Below are 22,915 nucleotides of genomic sequence, written 5' to 3'. Positions count from 1 at the left end.
ACAGCACTTGGATGCATTACACGACTTTAAATGTTATGGTAAAGAACATACAGTACACATCAAGTTATCTTATTTACTGCTTTCTGCCCAGCAGACAACTCCAGCTACCAATCTCACTGTGGTCAATACAGAACAACCGATGGCTTGCCTGCTGCAGAACAGCAAGCTGCATTTGCATCTGTAGGTGATGCTTACCAACAAATGCTTTCTACGTGCCCATCAGAAAGGAAAAGCAGCAGCTAATAAGTTACACCTGAAACATCTTCCTGAAACATGCTCTGGAATTTTAACAGCTCTGTGTAATACAGATAATGCTTCTAAACACGAAAGCAAATGAGGTGAATGCTGCCCTAGTAAAATAAACTTAGTCTCAGAAATATTCTGACAAGCAAAATGAGGCACTTTAGAAATACATTACAGAAAAGCAGGTACTAATAATTCGTCATTTTGTTCTTTTTGTGTCTGTCTCACCCCCTGATACACCAGAGATTGCAGTATTCTTACTGCATGGCATCACTGTGCTGGTATTAAATAACAGTTCTGCTGGCTCATAAATGCCACTTTTTAAAGGAGACTGAGGGAAAACTACTATGATCTGAAACCCACTGTTCAAATTCAGGAATCGGTCTTTTTCTTTCCTTTTTTTCCTTCAGTGATTCACAACTTGAGCTGGTAGCAAAATTATAGCTGGATCAATGGGCTCAAGTAGCTCAGCAGAATGACTGACTCTTCATTGTTTCCTCTGTTTGAATTACACATCCAGGGCACTGCAAAACTTAACAAAACCCTCTCTCTTTCCCAGAAAGTAATCATAAAACCTACGCCTCATGGATCCACATTTAAGATTGGTGGCTCCACTTAAATTCACTCGGTAAACTGTTTTTGTTTCTCACAGCATTAATTCGCGCATGGACCTCAGCTCACTGACTGCAGACCAGCCACGTTCCCCAGCTGCAGCAGTACAGCTGAAAGGGAAGCACTTCTTGCTAAAATGCAAAAAATGGATTTTATTAGTAGTAGTTGCGTAAGGGTGATCTACATTTATACAGCTCAGAGCTGGATTTAAACCCAATTCTAACAGCCAACTGTTTCAACTTGCATGTAAACAAACATACTGCATTTCTTCATTAGCTGGAATTTGCTGCAGTCTGTCAGCCATCTGTACTGTCTTGCATCCTGCTCTCTGCTCGGAGCACCACTATCAAATGTTGGTGATTAGTATTGCTCTCTTTGGAGACATCATGACTACACTATAAATAGTTTATAGACATAACACGCTGTTTCTAACGATTCTCTTAATATCTACATTCTCTGGATGTATTTGGTTGTTTCTTTCTCAGTCAATTTTGGTTCTCCATAACTTTGAGGTAAGAGAAGAGATTTCACTTGGGTGCTCTCAGCGGTGCAGAGCAAAAACTGCAGCCCAAGCACAACTTGATTCAATTTCTACACCTTCCAAACCCTGGACTGCAGAGGCCAAACGGCTCAGCAAGCCCTGCAGATACCTGCACTGCAGTCCCAGGGGTAACTGCACAGCACAGGGCACACAGGCTGTGTGGGACCAATTGCTTTGGGTGCTAGTGGCAGGGCAGACATCACCCATACAGTTCAGCTCCTGATTTGAGCAGCACACCCTAGCTGCAAGCTTCAGAGGACTGGTAAAATAACATCTTCAGAAAAACACAGTGCAAATAAATGAGTCCCTTGAAGTGTTAAGAACTTTTGTAGCTTGCTGAGTCATCCCCTTATTTTATTTTTTATTTTTTTAGGAAGTGAGCAGAGCCAGTAGTGAGACAGGGATGGATGGACACAGACACACACCCCTTACACTTCAATTTTTGTTCTCCTAGAAGAGCCAGGCACTGGGACACTACACGTATAACAAATAGTATTTGACCAGTGACACAACACCAACCACAGAAGTCACTTGATGTCCACGTTAGCTTTCAAATACAAAAGCTACCTGTTTAAGAATGCCTTTTTAGTTCACCCAGTGGATGAGTTGATAACTTTTCAGGAAGGACTTGATGTTCCTGCCTCTAAGCTGGCTCCAAGACTAAAATCATGCTTTTGATTTCAAAACTGCAGTGCAGTAAGCCAGCCTTCCCATCTGGGAAGGAGTTTGCTGCCCTCCGGGAATGGACTCATGACGTATTTGTGCAACACAACAGGGCTCCCCTGGTCAGGTGTGTCAGAACACTGACGTTGGGGGGGAAAAAAAAAAATCACTTTCTGAGAAGTCAGGATGCTTATTCTTAGAATCTCATTTCTGCTTTGTTTCTTGGTTTTTGTTTGAGTGCAGTGTGGTGAAACACTGCCTAATGTTATTACTCCGTCAGCCACATACAGAAGTGAGCAGGACTCACTGACAATCAAACCATGAGAACAAAACTTTGCACCATCTCGTACTCCCTGATGAAAACAGATGCTTCGCATGCGACTCAGCTGAGAAGTTCTGTGGGTTTCTGAAGACATCCCTCTGGAGAAGCTTTTATAGCCACAGCTTCTAGTAAATCTGGCACTGGAAAACTTGCCCTTTCCCTAACTCATGGCTCCTTTTCTGGAACAGCACCATCAGAAACACCCACGTCCTTGTGTCCACATCATTTTCAGTAGAATTTCGTGTGTATTAAACAAACCAAGCTGCAGACATAAAGCAGGCTGCTAGGCAAACACCCAGCCACAGCGTGTTTCTACAGAACTGCAAGGTACTACTGTTGCGATGTGAGGAATATTAACTCAGACAAGCAAGCGTTTGGGGGACAGGAAGCAAAACAGTTCTTGCAACCACTCTTCTGAATCTACACTCCTCGTGCAGCGTGAGTGCTGAGCAGGAGGGACTGGGAGGGTAAGAGGAGACAAGTCTGCTCTGCTATGGAAAGGAAAGTGGAAAAAACAACACCATTTTCAAAATATTCCCACTCTGTTTTGGCACTTCATATCTCAAAAGCAGCCTGGCCTAGAAAGTTCAAGCATGTTTAACTTGAGAGCCCTTGACAACACCTAACGCACAGGCTATTCATCATATGTTGAGGTGCTTATTTTTGGACTTCACCTTGGAACAGGAAAGGATGACTTTTGTCAGCACCTGAAAAGTTTATAAAAACCACTAAGCGTATTTACATGATGCATTTCAAAGGCACCTTACATATCTTGCTGAGACATCCACAACGCTCTGCAAAATTCATTCAGCATTACCAGAGTTGTACCTACTTGGAACTCGATGTGAAATCGCCACCAAGACTCACCCTCTCTACAAGAATAATTGTGTGGTTTAAAGCTTTCATAGAACTAGATTTCTAAGGTACTCATTTCTCCTTTGTCTATCCCATGTTTCCTACACACACTTAAATTTGTTATGGACACTTTTCAGTGACGTTACTAAGTGCATTAACTCTCTAGAGCTCTGAGGGCTACAAAGAATTTTGGGAAGCTTGCAAACCTGTTAAATAAATCCTTCATAGTGCTTAGCCTATGAAAAGATGGCAGATTTGTACTCTCCCATTTACCCCAAACTGGGGTACTGCTGTTGCACAATAATTCAAATTAACTGCTGTCATAGGAAATTACAGGTCCAAAGGCAAGGAACTGTCACAGAAGTCCTTTCACTTTGTCTTTTAATAATCTCAGACTTTTCAAACACTTAAAGAAATCTTACTCCACTGTGGCACCCTTTTGTTGGCTTCAACTAAATTTGCCACTGTTACAATGCCTACAAGCAGGGGAAATAAAACAGTAACAACGTATGCTTTACGTCCACAGCAAACCTTGCTAAAGGCCACTGGTATTGTCTCCTTCCTGCGTACTGCCTGCAAGCATCTCCTCTGTTACATTTAGCCTGTAAAAACCCCAAGAAATACTTGTAGTTTGGGGATTTTTTTTATTGCAGCTGTGCACTATCTAGCCCCAGAAGATCCCACACAGACCCCCAAGCCACTGTGAGAACACAAATAAAAGACAACTTATTTTGAATTGTTACAAACTGAGAACTCCAAGAAAATGAAATTCTACTGTTCAGCACCAGTGATCTCTGTCATTTATCAGACTCGGGCTTCCTTGGGCTCTATTTTATAGCCTTCCACAGCATGAAGGCTACTGCAGTCAGCCCTCCATAGCAGCGTTTGCAGAAGGTACCCAAGCCTTCCACAAAAATGCTTTACCTGCCAAGTGTAATTCCATTCCCTATCCTCTTCTCCAGGTGGATATTTCAAGGGAATAAATATCAACAGTGCACCGTGCAATCAGCCTTGCAAAGCCAAGGCAGGCTGTAGCAGAAGACTGGTGCTTTTGTGTGATTTGTGAACATGCAGCTCTTCAGACACCAGTGACTCCATGCCAAAACCAGAGCCACCAGTAACATGGCAGTGATGCTGTTCTTACACAGAATGGAAAAGGTTCCTTGCAGTTGTCTCACAGATTTCAAAGAAGAGTCAGAATGATGGGCTACATGCTGATTTACCACAACATTCCCTGTGAGGTGTTTAATTTAAACCTGAAGCAGAAAATCCAGGCATAAGTAAAAAAGAAATACATTTAAAACAAAAGCCATGCTTCTAGCGTGCTTATTTGTGGTTATTAAGCTGACGTAGTATGTTAGGGGTAACTGAGGTGAGAATACTAACCTGGTGTTTAAAGGTTCATCTACACCAGTTAAGAATAAAAATTGAAGGAACATCTCCAGACAAATAAAGATCCTTAAAAAGAGCTGCACACAGCACGCATGATTCCAGATGACTAATACTGTAACTCAGAAGACACACTCCAAATTGATTCTCATGAATCAGGGCAGTCTTTTCCAAGAAACATTTTAATGATGACAGTTGCATCTGTGTCACCTCTAAACAACTTGGTCTTCTTTTAGCTTTCTGTTTACCCTTGCAGAAGAACATAACCTTGCAGACATCAGGCTTTTTAATTTTCTGAAGAGCAAAGGCTGTGCTTTTAGTAAGCTGATTTCAATAGCACATTTATCTGTCACACATACTGAACACCTATTACTACTCAAAAGAAAACACAGGACCATGAGAAGGGCAAAAATATTAAAAAAAAAAAAAAAAAAAGTATAAAATTAGAAAAAACCTGTCAGTGTAAACCAAACAGCAAATCATGCTAGGGAAGAGTAGGTCAAAAGAAACAGCAGAACACACTCTGAAAAGCAAATGGACATTTTAAACACCAAGATTGAGGGCTCTGACTTTCAGCATACGGAGAGTTGATAGTCACAGTGTAGCTTCTCAACACATTTTCTGCTTTGCAGACTTTGGAGTATAAAGAGAGTAAGAACAAAGAGGACAGCTAATGTTAGTGCTTCTGGGTTAAAACAAAATAACAACGAAGAATCACTGAACCATGAAGCAGTTTTTTTCCCCAGTTGCTATTTCAGATATTGCCTTCCTCCTCACAAGCCAGTACAACAAAGAAATGCCAGCTTCTATCCTATCACTGAGTAACACCACCACCTTATTTTATCCAGAAGGGCACGCAGAGCTCTGAACTGCTTACATAATTTTTCTATGCATTTTGCTGCACCCAAATTGTGTATTATAGCTGACAGGAAAAAAAATAAAACAAAAAAAACACAGCATGACTTCTTCAATTTCCTTTTCTCTCATTGGTTGTCTTCCTGGCAAGAAGCATTGCTTCTGCATGCCCAACTTCATCTGAGCCTTGCTCTGCATGTTTAAATAAATAATATGAAAACTCATTTCTCTGACACCTTGTTATATTACAGCATTGGAAAGAAGCTTCGTAGTTCTTAGCTTTAAGCATGTGTGGAAACAATTTTGAGGAGAGAAACAAGATCTTCACGTCACAGGATAATTCAGGCTCGATAGAACCTCAGGAGGTTTCTAATCCAACCTCCTGCTCACTGCCAGGTCAGCTTTTAGATCTGACCACACTGCTTGGGCTTGGTCCAAGTTGGTCTTGAAAACCTCTGAGAATGGAAATGGCACAACCTCTCTGGGCAGCGTATTCCACTGCTTGACCAACCTCATGGTGAAAAAGGTTTTCCTTACATCAAGGCTGAATCATTAAATCTGTTTCTCCTTTGCTTCTTGTCCTCCTGCCTAACTTCATCTTCTTGATCAATTTCAATACCTTGTAGGTATTGGCAAACAACTATCGGGTCCCCCTGAAACCTCCTTTTCTCCATGCTGCATATGCCTAGAAAGATCTTAATTGTGAGATTTTCCTTTATCAGTTTTCAGTTTAATGAGTTAGAAGTGGCTACTTCCTCAAAAGAAAATGCCAAAATAAAAAAAAAATAAAAAAGATAAAGCAAGTATGTAGTCTTCAAAGAAGCTCTAATAATCTCTCAGAAGTGGACTTTTCAACTCCGAATTTTGAGGTAGGCTTCCTTTCTCTAGGAGTATTTACTCAAAACAATCCATCTGATATTTCCAACATCACCAATACTACTGAACAGCAGAGTAAGTCTCCTACAATTTAAGGGCAATTGGGCTGGTTTTGGTTACCAACCAAATAAAATTGGTTGGTAATAACATTTACCAGATAAAGTCAATTCAAAATTCAGGGCAAGCATGGACATTTCTCACCTGAATGGCAAATTACTTTAGTGAATTTTGGAAACCAAAGCTAGAACAGAAAATGTTATACTGCCTGTCTTCATACACAGAAGCTACAGCAACTTTGAAGTATACTTGCTCACATTCTTAATATTGCTTTTCAAGTTCACTTTTGTCTAAGAATCTATGTGTTACTACTCCACAAATCTTCACAAGAATAAATTACACTTCCAAAGTGTTAAAGACACATTACATGACATAGGTCATGGGAAATTCAAACTTCAAATACTTACTGAACCCAATAGAACAGAGACCAAATCAGTATTAGAATGAAAAAGAGGGTTACATTAACTAAAGCTCTCTGAAATGATTAAATAATTTCTCAGTCACTGTGATAACATACATTCCAGTGCCTTAGATATCACAGAAAGTCATTTAGACTCGATTTCACTTTTAGCCATTTACTGGAGTGCGTAACCCTCTGGACCAATTCCAGATTTCTCAAATCCAATACAGAAAATTTCACATCAGCCTGAGCAGCAACTAATAACCTACACCATACCACATGGACTGTGAGCTGCAACAAGACAGACAGCGATACAGCAGCACGTTTTAAAACTGCATTCATTTTTCCTATGCTCTTCGGTTGCATTAAAAACCTCAAGAGGCTCAGCAACAAAACTTCACTTCTCTAACCAGCTATTTCATTGAAGAAGTTACTAGACAATTCACTCACTTGCCCCTAAAAGACAAAAACAGTACACTTATTCTTGTTCTTCTGCTTAATTCCTTAAAAACTTCTGCATTGAGCCAAACGTTATATTTAATCACCTTTGGTTTTACTTTACTTCTAAAATTGATTGGACTAATCAAGCATACGCTGCATAGCTGAACACAAAACTGGTTCTTTGTCAAATGACAACTAAACTACTGTTACCCCAAAGCATTTACAAAGCTCAGTTGAAGCTACAACATTGTGAAGCTAACTTACAAAAGGGATTTTTTTTTTAAACAGACAACAGGTCTACAATCTGGCTATTTGACATTGGTATTAAAGCATGAAGCTTCATAGTTCAAAGATTTTTTAAAAAATTGATTTTTTCCCCCTTTCCTTTCCTTTTTTATTTTTTTAAAAGTATCACAAGACTTTCAGAAGAAGCTTCACATATGTTGCCCAGCCTCTCCTAGACGATGACTATCACTGCTATCAGCCACCAGAAACAGAGTGATCACACAGCTTTACAAAATGGTTGAGAGCCCCACTGGATGCTGTGGAGCTCCACTGACCTAAATGTGCCCCTACAGTAATGCCGAACTGGACTCTCAAACTCCTGCTGCATCTCAGGTCTCCACAGCAAGATTGCTATGGAGCTGTGTTGTCTGCAGATAAATACCACAGAAGTCCATACAGGACATGAGCTACCCAGAGCCATATTGCACCCTGGAATGCTTGCTACGCTTTCTTCCTTCTTTTTTATTCTACTCTGTCCATCAGAGACACAAGCACTACCATTTGGTCCTATCTAAATGTGCGATTTACTCTCTAGCTTTTGTCAGCTCTTTTATTAAGGCACACTTTGAACCTGCACAGGTTCATTTGCCTACCTTACCCATGGGGATACGACCCCAGGCAGGAGACAGGTGCAGAACGCTTTCAGATTTTAGTGTGGCAACAAAACGAGAGCAGCAATATGGACAACAACAGGTTCTTTGCAGCTTTTAGATGGGAAGATGTGGATGGACTTACTGCAGACTTGGCTAATAATTTTGTTTAGTCACCTAAAACCATTGGTGCATTCCTTCTGCTCTCCCAGGTCTGGGCAATTTGCCTCGCTATCATTGGCAAGGTGTTCAAGGGTGCTGGTCTTCAAATCCTCCCACGTCACCATCCAGTAACGCCAGGTTTGCAGTGACTTACAACGACAAGAGAGAAACACTTGAAGATTTTGCTACGTGTAGCAGAGGTTATGCTATGAGAAATAGGTGCGGAGTGCAATTATTGACCGCTTTAAGCCTTCTATTCATTTCAGTGATCTGCCTGTCAAGAGCAGGGGAGTTGTGCTGCTACACCACCAGAAGAAGGGAAAGATTGTTTAACAACCATGCAGGTCTGCTTTGAAACCCGGCAGAAAACTTTGACACTGATCCAGGGCAAACAAAGTCCCACTGCATCTCACCTTGACGTATTGCCCTTGGCTGAAAAAAGGATGAGTGGGAAAAAAGGCAAAAAGCACACCGTTGGGATTCTGCACTATGGAAGTTTGTCTCCTTCCCAGAAGCAGCACAAAATCAGGAGGATATACAGCATATGGAAAAGGTGCCCTGAGAAAGTAACTGGCAGGCCTACACTCCATCCACCAGAAGGTGGAAACAGACTGTGGACCATAAAGAATTTTCAAGCACCGAGTATCCCTGCTTACCTGCACTTTGAGATCTCATTTTCCCCATTAAAAAAAAAAATCCCAAAACGATGCCCTGAAGTATCAAAAGGCTTATGACCAAATGCCTTTTTTAAAAGGTAAAACAGCTGCGTCTGCAGTCCATCTCTTGCAGGTGCTGGGGTCCAGCACTATGACAAATGTGAGCAGTGTGACGGGCCTGTTTAGGTATGCAGCGCAGGCTTCCCAGCAGCCACACCAGATGGCTCTCAGTAGGTCTCAACAAGAAGAACAACCCTCCTGGGCAAGAACAAGAGAGAGGAACAGGGGAAAACAAACAGAAGCTAAATATCTCATAAGGAAGCTTCAGTTAAGGCCCGTGTAATGATCATGGTCCTGCATCAGAGATCTTTGCTACATCAGTTACCTGAATTGTTGGGAAATGCAACTCAAACATAACACAGCCATGGATTTTCTTATACGGGTTCTCTAAAATCAAAGTATTCCTCTTCAATTATACTTAGGGATATCTAAATAGCATTTAACAACACAAGAACACCACCTGTATTTTCACTACTTCTGACGTGTCTTACCATGAATATAAAATTACTGAGCGACATTAAAATATTGAAGATTGAAGATCTCATCTGGAATCTGGCAGGTTCATTTTTTAGCTCAAACACAAAACTAAGTTTACAGCACCATTGCAATTGTTTTAATGTTTCCCAATTCATTTTCTCCCTGAGCATCAGCCAACACACAGTACCAAATACAGAAGGAAATAAGAAAGGCAGATGGGATCCAAACATCTGTTATTTAGTATATTTGATATTTCACTTGGTAAGTGTATAAATGTACAAGTGCTTCTCAATCACATCTATCTGATGTGAATAAATGCATTTCAGAATTTGGTCCTGATTTCTCAAGCTATGAGAAGAAAAAGCAAAAGGTTTCCCTTTCAGTCACAGGACTCAAACAGAAAGCAGATGCAGTCTCTCTGAATGGAAAGAGATGTTTCTGAGGTACGTTACCTGTTGTCAAAAAGATCATGAACAGCAGCATAATCTGAAATCCCTGTGGTAATAAAGGTACCTAAAAGAAGCTGTCAGAAAGGAAAGGGTAAGGCAGCAAGTACAGAAAGAAAACCCACAACATTCAAAGAGCAATCTGGGATGTACATTTAATTTCAGCTGTGATACATCAGTAGTCCCTCAGGTACTTGCATCGCTAAATATGAAATCCTCAAATAAAATGATTTTATCACAATTCTGGCACTGCCCATCTGACTGCAAACTAAGCCCCCCCCCCCCCCCCCCCAAACAAACAGTCATCCTTGAAGACACTGAATACTGCCAGTCCAGCTGCACTCCTAGCTCATGGCCTCACAATGTTATAGATATTTCCGTGTACCACACAGAAAAGCAAAAGAGGATGCTATCCTGACCTCATTTTCTGAAGAGCTAGGGGTGGAACACATTATCTCTCAAAGATCAAAGACAATAAATTCACGTCATAGTCCATTTCATATTTCTGAACAGCATCTCAGCTAAGCTTAAACAATATTATCTTAAGATGATTAAATAGCATCATTGTAATTCACAAATACCATCTTAATCTTTTTAGTTAAAAAGACAAAAGCATCGCTTTGCTGCCTTTCATGTCCCTCCAAGCAGTCTGCGTTTCAGACTTGTTGTGGCAGGAAAAACTGAAAGGCAGTGCATTAATCCTGTAAGACTTCAGGCAAACCACTGAATTAAAAGAGAGCCTTCTAATATTGTTTTGTGTACTCCCTAACATTTTCTGAAGCTGCAAATTTCAGTACTATGTTCTGTTTGGGAGATTTCAGTCTAACATCTAAACCAGGCAAAGAAATACACAGTTTTACACCTGATCATATAAAATACACTTCTGCAAGTCCCTACATTTTTCTTAACCTGAGTGCTGTGTAGTGGCAGTCCCAGACAAATATCATTTAGAATTTCAGAAAGCAGCAGTACCAAATTGGAAAGTCTCAGGGAGATGCAATGTGACTTTAAAAGTGACTGCTACCACAGATTTGCATTTTCTCACTTAAGGTTACTTCTATTTCCACATGGTATAATGAGCATGAAACAACACTTGGCATTCTTTCAAAAACAGAATTAAGAATAAGAACCACAACAGGTGTCATGAAACAGCAGGAAAGGAGACTGTGAATTTTTGTCTTATGAAGCCTAACAACATCCCCTCCCACCACTACCCACATGGTCCCACATGGTTTGCACTCCCAATGAAAACACTAGATTCCCTGAGAAGCAGAAATCAATCTTGATGCTCATAAGAAACTGCCATGCTGTTTCAAAATAAGCTTTCCATATTTGACAAAATTTGAATTTTCCAAAGACAAGTTGACAGCTACTAGCTCAGGATCAGATTGCTGCTAAGACTTACGCTCCTAAATACCCATGTCACTGCTGGAAATAACTGTTTTAGTACGTGTTCTCCTCGTCCAACAGTCCACTCAGGAACATGAGCCAAAGGGTAGGATCAAACAAAGATTTGAGACCTGCACCAGTTCTTATCAGGCAGGTAAGAGCCCTTCAGCTGAGAAGACTGCCTTTTGCCAATGTCTTTAAATACAAGATTTGAGAAATAGATTTGCTTCACAAACTCACAGCAGAATCCCTTACACATGAGGTACTGTAGGTCCTATCACTGGCTACCAATGATGCAGTACATAAAACCAGGGTACTTGGGACCCAGCTGTCAGTGTGGGAACTCACTGTAATGCTTTGCAGACCAATTCAAAACCACTTCTATCATATGAAGTTAAGGACCAATGAGACCATTTGGCTGACTTAGCTCAGGACCCAAAATGCCTTCACTAGCTGTGGCTGGATGCTAAACTGCAAATTGGGCCAGACTTTTAACTGGACTTTGCAGAGCTTTTATATATATATATGACACCAGCAGCAAATGAAGACAACTTGAGACAATACCACTGACCTCCAACAAACATGTTCATTTCACTTGTATTTCTCATCCACTGAATTTTCCAAGAGCTCTGACAGCAAAGCAGCTACAGAACACTTCTCACTAGCCTGAAGTGTTGAACTTACCAGGCCAGGAGCAGCAGTGGAGCCCAAACCCTTATTTCCCCCTGGGGAAGGGCTAATGGCAGGGCCTGCAGGCTCACATAGTGCCACAAATATCTGAGCTCAGCACTGCAGCCACATGAGGAACTTCTGCTCCCACGGCATCCATCAGCCTCAATGACCCAAAATCCACTGAGCCAAATGGGAAGACACTGCAGTGACGTGCACTGGATTAAAATAGTCACCTACCTACATGGCTTTCATGGCAAGAAACATATTTGAACCAAGAACTAAAACATCCATAATTACTAAAACCTTTTTAATGCATTCTATTTCACTTCCTGTCCTTATTTGCTCTGAAAATGCTGAAAAGTTATTGTAACTGTTCCCAGAAGTCATGGAGGGTTGAGATTTCATTTGTGGGTGGTTGTTTTTTGTTTGTTTGTTTTAATAATAAGCCAATTACTGTCTAAACTTCCATAAATACACAGATATTTACTCTAAGAGTGGGTGCTCCATTTTTCCATTTCAACTCCATTACCACAGTGAGCAATGCATGCTTAGGAAAATCAAGGTGTCATCTTTTCTTTGTAGGTGTTAAATCCTAAGAAGTGGACATAGGCAGATCAAAAAGGTTAAAATAAATAAATAAATAAACAGATCAATTTACTGTTTGCTATTTCTGGAACTTGCTTTTGAGTGATTAAGTCATAAGCTTTTTCCTGAAACTACCAAACAAAAAGGGTTTTCCTTGACCTAGATGAAGGAAAAAAAAACAAACACAAGAAATCAAAACAGGGTAGCGAGTGAACAGAGAAGATATGAAGGGGATAAGATTTAAGAATGAAAACTATATTCTATATTTTTATCTGTGCAGAGGACAAAGAACTTATAAATACAAAATACTACATCTTGGCCTACACAAATACAATAAGGGAATTGCACAGTTACATACACTTGCAATGTGTCTTGCCATAGCATTCCATTAAATATCTCTGTCTTAACATTACTGCAATCTGTTAGATGAAGTTTGTTACATGGCTTTCCTTCCTTCCCTCTCAATTTATTTCAAGGTCCAGCAGAGCCTGGTTCCCCCTGCCCCAGCAGAAATAAACCCAGGGCTCCACTTTGTGTGGCTTGACACTTCCAAAGCGTGAAATGAGCTGACAGTGGAAGCTGCAGGTAAATTGGCAACTTAAAAAAAAAAAAAAAAAAAAAAATAGGAAAAAAAAAGAGAGAGAGAAGGCATTTCCACTGAAGCAATTAGGAGCAGAAAACTGGCTAGTTAATGCTTGCTAATTTAACACACTTAAGGACACAAACATTATGGCAAACAATATTCTGGAAAAACAAGCACATTGTAAGAACTCCTTACTGGCTCCCTAAACACCTGGTACCGAGAAGGGGATGGTTTATATTAGCTATACACCTGGGAAGAGGAGGGCAGACTGGAAAAATTGGAGCTGAAGTGGCAAAACACAGGAGGCAGCATTTCCAGAATATTATCGCTAAGGTTTCCCCCCCCCTCACAGATAATAAAAGGTTTGCTTCTTCTATGACAGACTACCCTGCAAGGCAGCAGCAGCAGGAGCACAGGCCTTAGCAGTCTTTGCGGCTATCTGATTACACGCCACATCCACTGAATTTAGTGCGACCTCTGCAACCAGCTGCCAGGAGACCAAAAATAAACCCTTCGGCAGGTTTTAAAACATGAGATACTTCAGCACTTTTGCCCTCACAGGATTAGATGCATCAGTTTTACTTTCTTTTCTCTCTGCTTTCACAAATGAGTTTTACTGGTCGATTGCTGGGGAGAGGCAGAGGCTATGTTAGACACCAAAAAACAAGCACAGAGTTCAGAGGTAGCTTCTTCCTTCGACAACTTCAGCTGAAATTAGAAGCAAGGCAGCCAACGTGCCGCGGAGATAAAGCTCAAGGTGGTAGGACAGACACACGTCATTTAGCAGGCTACCAAGTAAACTCATCTTTGAAACTTGTATGCCAAGATGTTGATGTCCATTATGGGATAACTTCAAAAGTAACACTTGTGTTTGGTTGTTTTTAAAGAAAAAAATGTAGAAAATTAACCAAGTGCTAATGAAATCACTTCTATTAACACAAAAAAGTAATCAAAGAGAACGTTCCATCAAGCTTTTATGAGAATAACTGAAATGACACATTTCTCTTTCCCTACGGTTTTTGGTTGATTGTCTTTTTTCTCTTGTTGTCTGGGTTGTTTAAAAACAAATGAACAAAACAAAGATTCCTCAGTAACAGAATCTGCTAGCAACATTCATCAGTGCAACAGAACAAGGGAACATCGGTAGCATTTACACCAGAAAGTTTCTTGACCTAAAGTTCTGGGGTAAGGGAGGTAAACCGAATTAAACTAACTCCCAATCATCATTTTTTCATTATTTTTTCATACATAAAAGGAGGTACAGATGAGGATTTTTTCCACAGAGAATGCTGTGAATTGATAGCTTTGTTCCAGTTCACTACAGTTTCTTATTGATTTTCTCTCATTTTAGCCTGCATTGATTTGTTAATCCCTTCTCTGTAACAGTTCTAATGACAAATCGAGAACGAAAAAATGCATGCTTTAGGGCCTGTTCCACCAACCTCTTGCTTCAAACCATAATTGAACTTGGATTTGGAGTATGTGTATATATCGGGTCAGACCTGACTCACCCCATTCTAGGGTACTTTTCATACTGACGCCTTTCCGTTCAGGCTTCTCATGGATGGACAACGCAGAAAAGAACGGAAAGAACATTGGTAGGGCAGAACAGGATTTCTGCATTTAGGGCAGCCACGTCCCAAGGCCTCTGCTCACACAGCCTTTGTCTTAGTATTAAGTCCATTTTTAAACAATTTTGCAGCATTCCCCCCATAGTCAATTAGCAGGTAGTAACTGCATCACGCGTGGGAGTGGCACCAGCAAACATTCAGGGCATTTGTTGGTGCAGAGCAGATGAGCACTGAGCTGGATCCCAAGCTGTCCATGAGCTCAGAGGCAGCAGCAGTCACGGTGCACTGTTGGTAACACAATCGATGCAGAAGGACGGGACACGGTATTTTAATTTAAGGAATATAGTACGAGCATATGCAGGTCTGAGAGTTACAAGCAAGATAGTTTAGATTGGTCACTGCTGTAAGTAGCTGCAGTCTCTTTCCATTTCCCTGATAGTTTTAAAGAACTCCAAGTAGGGTACTAATGGTGGTCTTTAACTGTCCAGGCAATCCAATGGAAAATGAATTTATGCATGATGTTGCTGAAGCCTTTGCCCACCCTCACATTTGTATCACTGCCGTGATCATGTGCTGTGTGGGTCTCCAGCTCCTGACTTATGCCCGTGTCACTCCTCCTACTTCACCCACATTGTAGGAAATCAGCCCTTCGGGGTCTCCCTTACAGATCCCAGTGCAGCCCAACTCCTGGCTGCCACCTCACTGCTGCAGTGCAGCCCTGGCAGAGCAGCTTTGGGCACTGAAGGCAGCCCTCACCCTGGGAGAACCCAAGGGAGAAGCAGCCAGCCCAAGAAGTAAGCCCTCTGTCTGCAATGGTAACACAGAAATGGGAACTCCTCTCCATCTGCTCACAGAGTTGACAAGAACAGCGTTGCTCTGTTACATGGGGCGTGCAGATCAAGCACAGCCCATCTAACACAGACTGTCTTCACGTGCAGGCTGCAGTTTCATTCTTTTGATGGATCATTTTTTCCCCCCAGAGGTCTAAAAGTACAAAAATAGTTATTTTCCTAAACCAAAAGGTTCCACTTTGCAATATTATTGTGCTTTTATAATAGGGCAATAGCAAGGCTTCTTCTATATTAATGTATATCAATCACATAATGCTAATCAACTAACACAGCAGATATCTTAGGTTTGTCTGTCTTGTTGGTAGATGCTTCACAGCTTGCAACAGGAGTGGGGAGGAAAAGCAAAAAACAAGAATATACCAAGAGGTGTATTTCAGCAGCTTAAAATAAACAACAAACCACATTACTGCAACAGGCGGTGAAAAGAGCAGCAAATTGCTTTGACTGCAGAGGGCCAAGAGAACGTACATACTCCTGACAGCATTCCTTGGAAAAAAAAAAAGGAACCCTTTGGAGGATCCAAGCCACTCAGTACTGCACAGGATGAGCATACACACTGCAACAAATGTACGTACTGGAAGTACAGAGCACAGCAGGGTCAGGAGAAAGACAGCAGGTACAGGTTGCCACAGGGCAAGGAGTTATTTTCATTCCCTGACACAGCCGGCCCCCTACATTCATCATCACCATTCAGGCTTGGTGACAGGGAAAGTAAGGAGGGAATTAAGCCCAAGAAATCACATACCCAAAAATGACACTGTGACACACGATTTTTTTGTGATTTCCTAACTGAAATTCCAGCTCCCTGTCCTCAGCTGTGATCCAGCACAGCTTTCTTTAATTACAGAAAGGAGACAATGAAGACATGGCTCCATGTGAACACAGCGCTGCATATTCACAATGACCGTAGCCCTTCCTTCCACCAATTTAGTGAGACACGTTCAGCACTGCACAATGATGACTTCTCACTTGTTTATTGCTGCAGCAAATGTTTGCTGCGACGTGAATGACATGCTGAACATACCACAAACAGTAAAATGATAGCTATTAAAACCAAAAATACCGAAACGGCTTGGAAAAGCATTTTGACAAGGAAGAAACATTACACCAGGTCTTTGTAGCATTTGCTAAATACAGAGGCTCATCATATTTCAGGCCATTTGTATTTAATTGTCCTTTCATCTGAAGAGCAGTGGATGTGAATGCACATCAGGCAGCAGATGAGTCAGATGTTCTGAAGAGGTCCAATCAAGGACGTCCCACAACACAAGAGCACTGCCTGCATAATGTCTCACACAACTGACTTCTGCTACAGCCTCGAGTTTCTTTGCAGTGTCTCATCCCATTCCGTTGTGGCTATGCACCAAAGCTCCAAGAAAAAATAATAAATAGGCCTGCAGTCTCATAATTCAAAAAGTTTAAACACGTGAGATTCCAGGAACCTTATGTCCACATACAATTAAAGCTGCCAGGGTGGCAGCTCAGATTAGTAGATAATTATCTTAAATTCGAGCTTTTGTTCTTCCACCATTTCAACTGAAAGAGGAGAAAAGGCACTCATATTTATCAAGGCCAACGTTTCAAAATGAATTTCTGAGATGAAGGCAAACTCACGGTGGAATAGGTCGCTCAAAACACTTCAAAAACCAAGTTTCAGAGTGGCAGACAGACACAGACATTATACATTACACCAATTTCAGCACAAAGGAAGGGAGAATCCCCAGTCCTTGGTGGAGAAAGACAAGGGGATAGAGACAAGTCACAGCACAGGAGGTTACCTAAAGGACAGCACAGGAGAATTAAACTAGTGTGCCTTTTATATTGCCCTGTAATTCTTAGATCAGTTTCTCCTTTTTGGTTTTAACAGGATTAACCCCAGTGCAGAGGCAATCAACAGACCACAGCTTGGCCAAAAATTTGGTTCAATCATTAAAAACAATTTATAAAAATTGTTCGTGGATAAAAGTTATTAGTTGTAAGCCTCAACTATTAAATTGGCTCTCCGTATTGAAGTGCAAGTTGGAGTTGATAATTCAGGGTAAACACACAAAAGAACTCATCCTCTCTGTATTCATTTTGATTCAGCTCTTAAATCAAACCTCATCTCCATACAGCAACAAATAGAAAAAAATATAGTTCATGTGTCGAGTATGAGCTAGTTTTCATTTACACAGCCCATGTGCTGCAACTTAACCCAACTTTAAGTCTAAATTTTAGCACTGACATTATTTTGTAACCTTGAAGTACTTCGGCTCTTATTATCTGCTTTTTCCTTTTCTCATCAACACAGCTCCTCTCTCTCAGGGTACAAATGATGCTAGCTCCTGATCACACACTTCTTAAATCATCTTCGTGCTGTTAGCTCTGCAAAGAATGATGCCTGCTCCAGAACACTGCCATTGCTATTCACTCCGATCAGGTCTCTCGCAGGTCTGTAAGAAGGAACAGCGCTGAGGGCAGCAGAATGAAGATGAGATTGTTTTTACTCTTCCTTTCCAAAGAATATATCTGATTGCATCTCTGTCCTTCACCTTCATGGATCACTTGTCCTGCCAAGCTTAAGTTCCCCTGGGCAAAAGCTACAGCTGTCCTGACTTTGTACTGTACAACAGGACTACACACTTTGGGCGTTGCCCAAAGCATAAATGAGTAACAGCACGAAACAGATTTAACACCAGTGTTCTCTGTAAACAGCTGGTGACAAAAGCAAGGAGAAGCATCTCAAAACAAGGAAGACGGGTGTTTGAGACTCCCTGGAGCCAACACCAACTAAATATGTTATTTGTTACTGCAGTATCCTGGACTCTAAGGCTCCACTTTTCACCTTTTCACTTTCCACAGGTGATGGGAAAGGGCAGAGGCTGACTCTCCTAACCAAAGTCTCTCTGTTAAAGACAATCAAGAAGCTGAGATGCAACGCATATTTGCAGCTGAAGCTGTCAGCCTCTACCTACTCCTCACGTGCCAGCTGTCCCACAGGAAGACACAGACCTTTCAACTGGTCATTTGTCCAGATGGGACCTGCACATTGCCTTCCAGCAGGCCAGTTGCCACCTGCTGCTTCTCGGACATTAACAAGGCAAAGTAGAGTTTGTCAGCAGTATAGGTTGCAAATTGCAGGCGAAAGGAAAAAAAATATCGAGTCCTTGTGTGATGTTTTCTTCCTAATCATCTTTGTGGTTGTGGATATATCATTTTGCTTCAAATTAGCCACATAAAAAGAAATTTCCAATACCACTCAAGGACATTACAAGGCAGAGAAATATTCAGGATTGCCTGAGACAGAAGCTGTGATGTTACGTATCAGCTAGAGAAAAGCCATTAGCTAAACTGTGACAGAGGGCTTCAGACAGAAGTAGTGCCTCAGCTGGGCAATGTCTGTGGTGTAATTGAAAAGGAAAATAAAACTAACATTCACATTTTTTAAGGAAAAGGTACAGCATTGAAGAGGCTTTCAGGGTACGGCATAACTGCATTACCTGAGCGTTCCCTAGGCTCCCAACCTTAGATGCTATCGCGCTGGGGAAACTTGGTGTGCTAGCCCTAAGGAACAGCACGGAGCGTAGAGTGGAGCGGAGACACCACGGCTAGGCTCTGTAATCAGGTGGGGCCTCGATTGTTCTTGTGCACAAAACTGCACTTTTTTCCACCCTGAGCCAAAGACCTGTCATGTTTTGACAAATGCTGTACCCTAGTGTACTTTTTGCTCATTATAATATCATTATAATACCAAAACACACCTCCATCCCAAAAGCTACCCGCCTCCAAGGTGCAACCACCCCTCACCGAGCATGCGCCCTGAATTTCTCAGAGCCTATTACTTTAAACGGAGTCGGGAGAACTTTTCACCAATCATAACAAAGATATGCTTGACTAGAGCCACTCAAGCTCCACCTAAAAGATAGAAAATAATATAAATTGGCCCAAGAGAGAGGGGATGTTAGGGAAGATACCACTGTCAGGGGAGATACCACCCCGAGGACAACATCCTTAGGACCTCCTGACTCCTGGGATCAGTCGACGGGCTGAGCCTCTCTTCCCCCCCCCCATTTGGGACGCCTTTGGGTGAGATCTGAATACTTGCTTATAAATCTCTATAGAGTCTTTGATCCTTTTAACACGTTTATTTCTAGGCTGCGCACCTGTAACATCTGTAACACCTGTGTATTTCATGCATACTAGCTTGCTTTTGCAGACAGGCACTATTGCTGGCAATCCAAAAGAACCTGATTATCTGTTGCTGTAATAAACCATACTTGATTGCATTGTGATAGCTCTCATTAAGTGCAACGAGGGTGAGGGTGGTTATCTGTGATAGTTCAGTGTTCTGAATCCAACCAGACCCCCAGACGGTTAGTGCGTTTTTGGTGAATGTCTGAATGGACCCCCAGACAGTTAACGTGTTTTTGGTGAATGTCCGACTGGTTCAGTACCCTGAATCCGACCGGGCCCGTAACGGTTAATCAGCTACACCCCTTAACGCGACAAGGTCCCACCTCATCTGCTAGACTTTATTAAAGTTGCGGCTATCTCCTGCATGCATTTAGATCTGAAGGAATTTGGCATCTTCTGCTAACGGTAAATCTGGTTCCACCATGGAAAAAAATCAGTTTCTTAATGCAAAAGCCTTTTAAGAAATTTGAAATAATTGAATCAGATTAACTTCTGAGCTTACAGGAAGAGCAGCAAGGGCTTGTGCTGCAGCATTTGAGAGGTTTCTATTAGGAAATTGTTCTGATTGTCTTAATGCACCCAAGAAAAAAAAAAACTGGAAAAATGATAATTTCCTTCATTACCTGAGATGCTCCATTTAGGCAAGGCACGGAAATAGGGACGTTACACAACAGCTCCAAGTGTTGTTCAGACGCTGTGCTCGCCTCCTGCCTGTCGGGAACCACCGTGAGTCTTCCAAGTTGCCCATAGTCTGATCTGCCCCAGGTGAACACCTTCCCAGTTTCTAAATGCAAAACACATTTCAAGATTAGTTATCCACTAGGTTCTTGGAACATCTGGATGCTATTTCAAAACTAGACCACCACTTCTTAATGCATCTTATCTAAAGCTTCAAGAAGTGAAAATTTACTCACTTCTTAAATGAAAACTTCTTTGCTTCTGGGAGCATAAGGAAAAGTATACTAAAACTACCCAAGGACACGTTAAGATGTCCTTTAATTCAGTTTCTTCAGCCTCGTTAACTTCCTAACAAAAAGGCCATCTGCAGGGTGGCCTGGGCTGTAAATGAAACCACGTCAGTAAAGCTGTGTAACCCACATATACTGCATGCAATAATACACATTATTTATATAAAGGGCATGTTTCTAGCTTGACAGCAGCACAGACAGAGCAGCTCATTCTGAAAGGTACGAGATTCTTCTCTGTTCCCAGTATTTGCCTTAGAGATGTCCATCCCATGTCCAGTATTTAACGTTTGACATTTTCCCAACAGAAGCTGCCTTCTGTAACGACTTCTGCTGGCAAACAAACAGCCCTCAGGACAGCAACTAGTTAGTCAGGAACACCACCACGGATGTCATTAAGCACTGGAAATGCACTGGTTTGTTCCTACAGGAAAAACAGCTTCAAATGAAGTCAGCAGTACTTGGACCATCCTCCTCTCCAGATTATAAAGGTGCTCACTGCTGTAGGACTGACACACACAAGTCCAGCCTCCAGCACGAACAATATCCATAAAGAAATGCTTTTTACCTTCTGTTCCTCCTCCCCCCCCCCCAAAAAAAAAAAAAAAATCATGCTAAGTGCCAGCTTGATTTTCTTACCAAGTTACACAAACAGCATCAACTGGGTGTTCTCAGCTGGCTTTTGACTAGAAGCAGCAACCCATGTTACAGCCCAGAAGGAAGCCTGCGATGACCCTGAGTGATGCGTGAGCTTCAGCCAAGCATTAAACTTCTCTCCAGAACTGAAATTATCAAGCTAAATGATCTTATTTTCCTCATATCTGTGAGAAGCCAAGTAAGCCAGCTGTAACATTCACTTCTCCCCTTGTAAGTCAGTGTGGATGTGCAGAGTGGCCAAACACAACAGCTAAGGGTCTTCTTAGCATGCCATAGCACAAACCTTTGGGAACCTAAATACCTCCCTTTTCTTTTGGTTGCTGTTAAACTGCCCTGAAGGAGACACAGCTAGTCACTGCTGGTTGGGGGGCTTTAAATTGATAATGCATCTCAAACTGGAAATCTCTAACTTGGTGCATTTAAATATAGAACAAGTAACATGCATCTTCCCTGGAAATCTGCTAGCAGTGGTATCTTTTACACAGATCTCTGAAACTTTTTTCAGATTCATTCTCTCAGTTCACTGATAATGCTTCCCCTGAAATAATTAAGGGATAAAATTAGTTGTCCTTTTCTTTCAAGGGCACGAGGATTTTCTGCCTTTGGAGATGCCTCGTACTTCAGGGAAAAGCTGAAACCAGTCAGATACTTCTTTCAATACATGAAAGGTCTTTTAGCACAGTGGCTGCATTTTGTTAGGTTAAAGCATTAAAACAGGTTTCATTAAGAAAAAAAAAACAGTATATCCTACAGAGATTAGAAAAACAGTTTGTAATTTAAAAATGCTTGCTTTGCCAGTAGTGTATTTTGCAATTTGTATGGATCTCTGCTAAAAAGTATCTGCTGCTGCAGAAATGTTGCAAAAACGCTCCTTTATCAATAAGTTCTACTGCAAATGCAAACTGAGCCTCAGAGGCTTTTCCATCAGACCAGATTACTGCACCTATTCAGGACCCTGCAAGCAGACCAGAAGCAGACCCAGCAAGCTGCTCTATTTTGTTCTAACTACAGGAACTGAAGCTGAATTTTATGGAATTTAAAGCCAGGAAGAGCTTCTGTAGCATCTATTTTGACTGTTAACATGACACAGGCTCTCAAGCCCTACCCAGACATTGCTGCATTGACCCCAAAGACCACAGTTCAAATAAAACATTTCAACTCTTAGAAGCCAAATGCAGTTAGTGCAGCAGGGAAAAACGTCAGCAACCTGCAGTGCCCCTTGAAAGGCAAGACGTGCATTTGATGACACACCCAGATCCCGCCATGCAGATGACAGCACTATCTTGTAGAGGTCCCTCTCAAGTCTGACTCTTGGGGAAAAAGCTTTCCCAAAAGAAAATCGGGTTTCCAGCTGGACCCAGACACACAGACAAACTCCAGCCACTCACAAAATAAAAAAGATCTTTTGCATCATCACAGAGCATTGTTCCACCTTCTCTGAAGTCATCTGCTGCTGGCGTCTGTGGATTCAGAAGGCAGCCACCTAAATCCCAAGGCACATTTGACCAGTGACTCACTAAGAAAATCATTTTCCTGCAC

The 22,915-nt window shown here is 41.6% G+C and overlaps 1 protein-coding gene across 1 annotated transcript in view; it reads right to left on the bottom strand.

The window, feature by feature from the left end:
• Positions 1–22,915, bottom strand: part of SERGEF (secretion regulating guanine nucleotide exchange factor) — a 137,167-nt gene that overhangs the window by 78,839 nt on the left and 35,413 nt on the right. Inside the window, 1 exon segment of the mRNA XM_082762653.1 lies at positions 20,378–20,538. Coding sequence (XP_082618779.1) covers positions 20,378–20,538 — 161 coding nt within the window.

This window comes from Aythya marila (assembly GCF_965140915.1).
Source record: "Aythya marila genome assembly, chromosome: 5".
Lineage (NCBI taxonomy): Eukaryota > Metazoa > Chordata > Aves > Anseriformes > Anatidae > Aythya > Aythya marila.
This window is presented reverse-complemented; position numbering and strand designations above follow the sequence as displayed.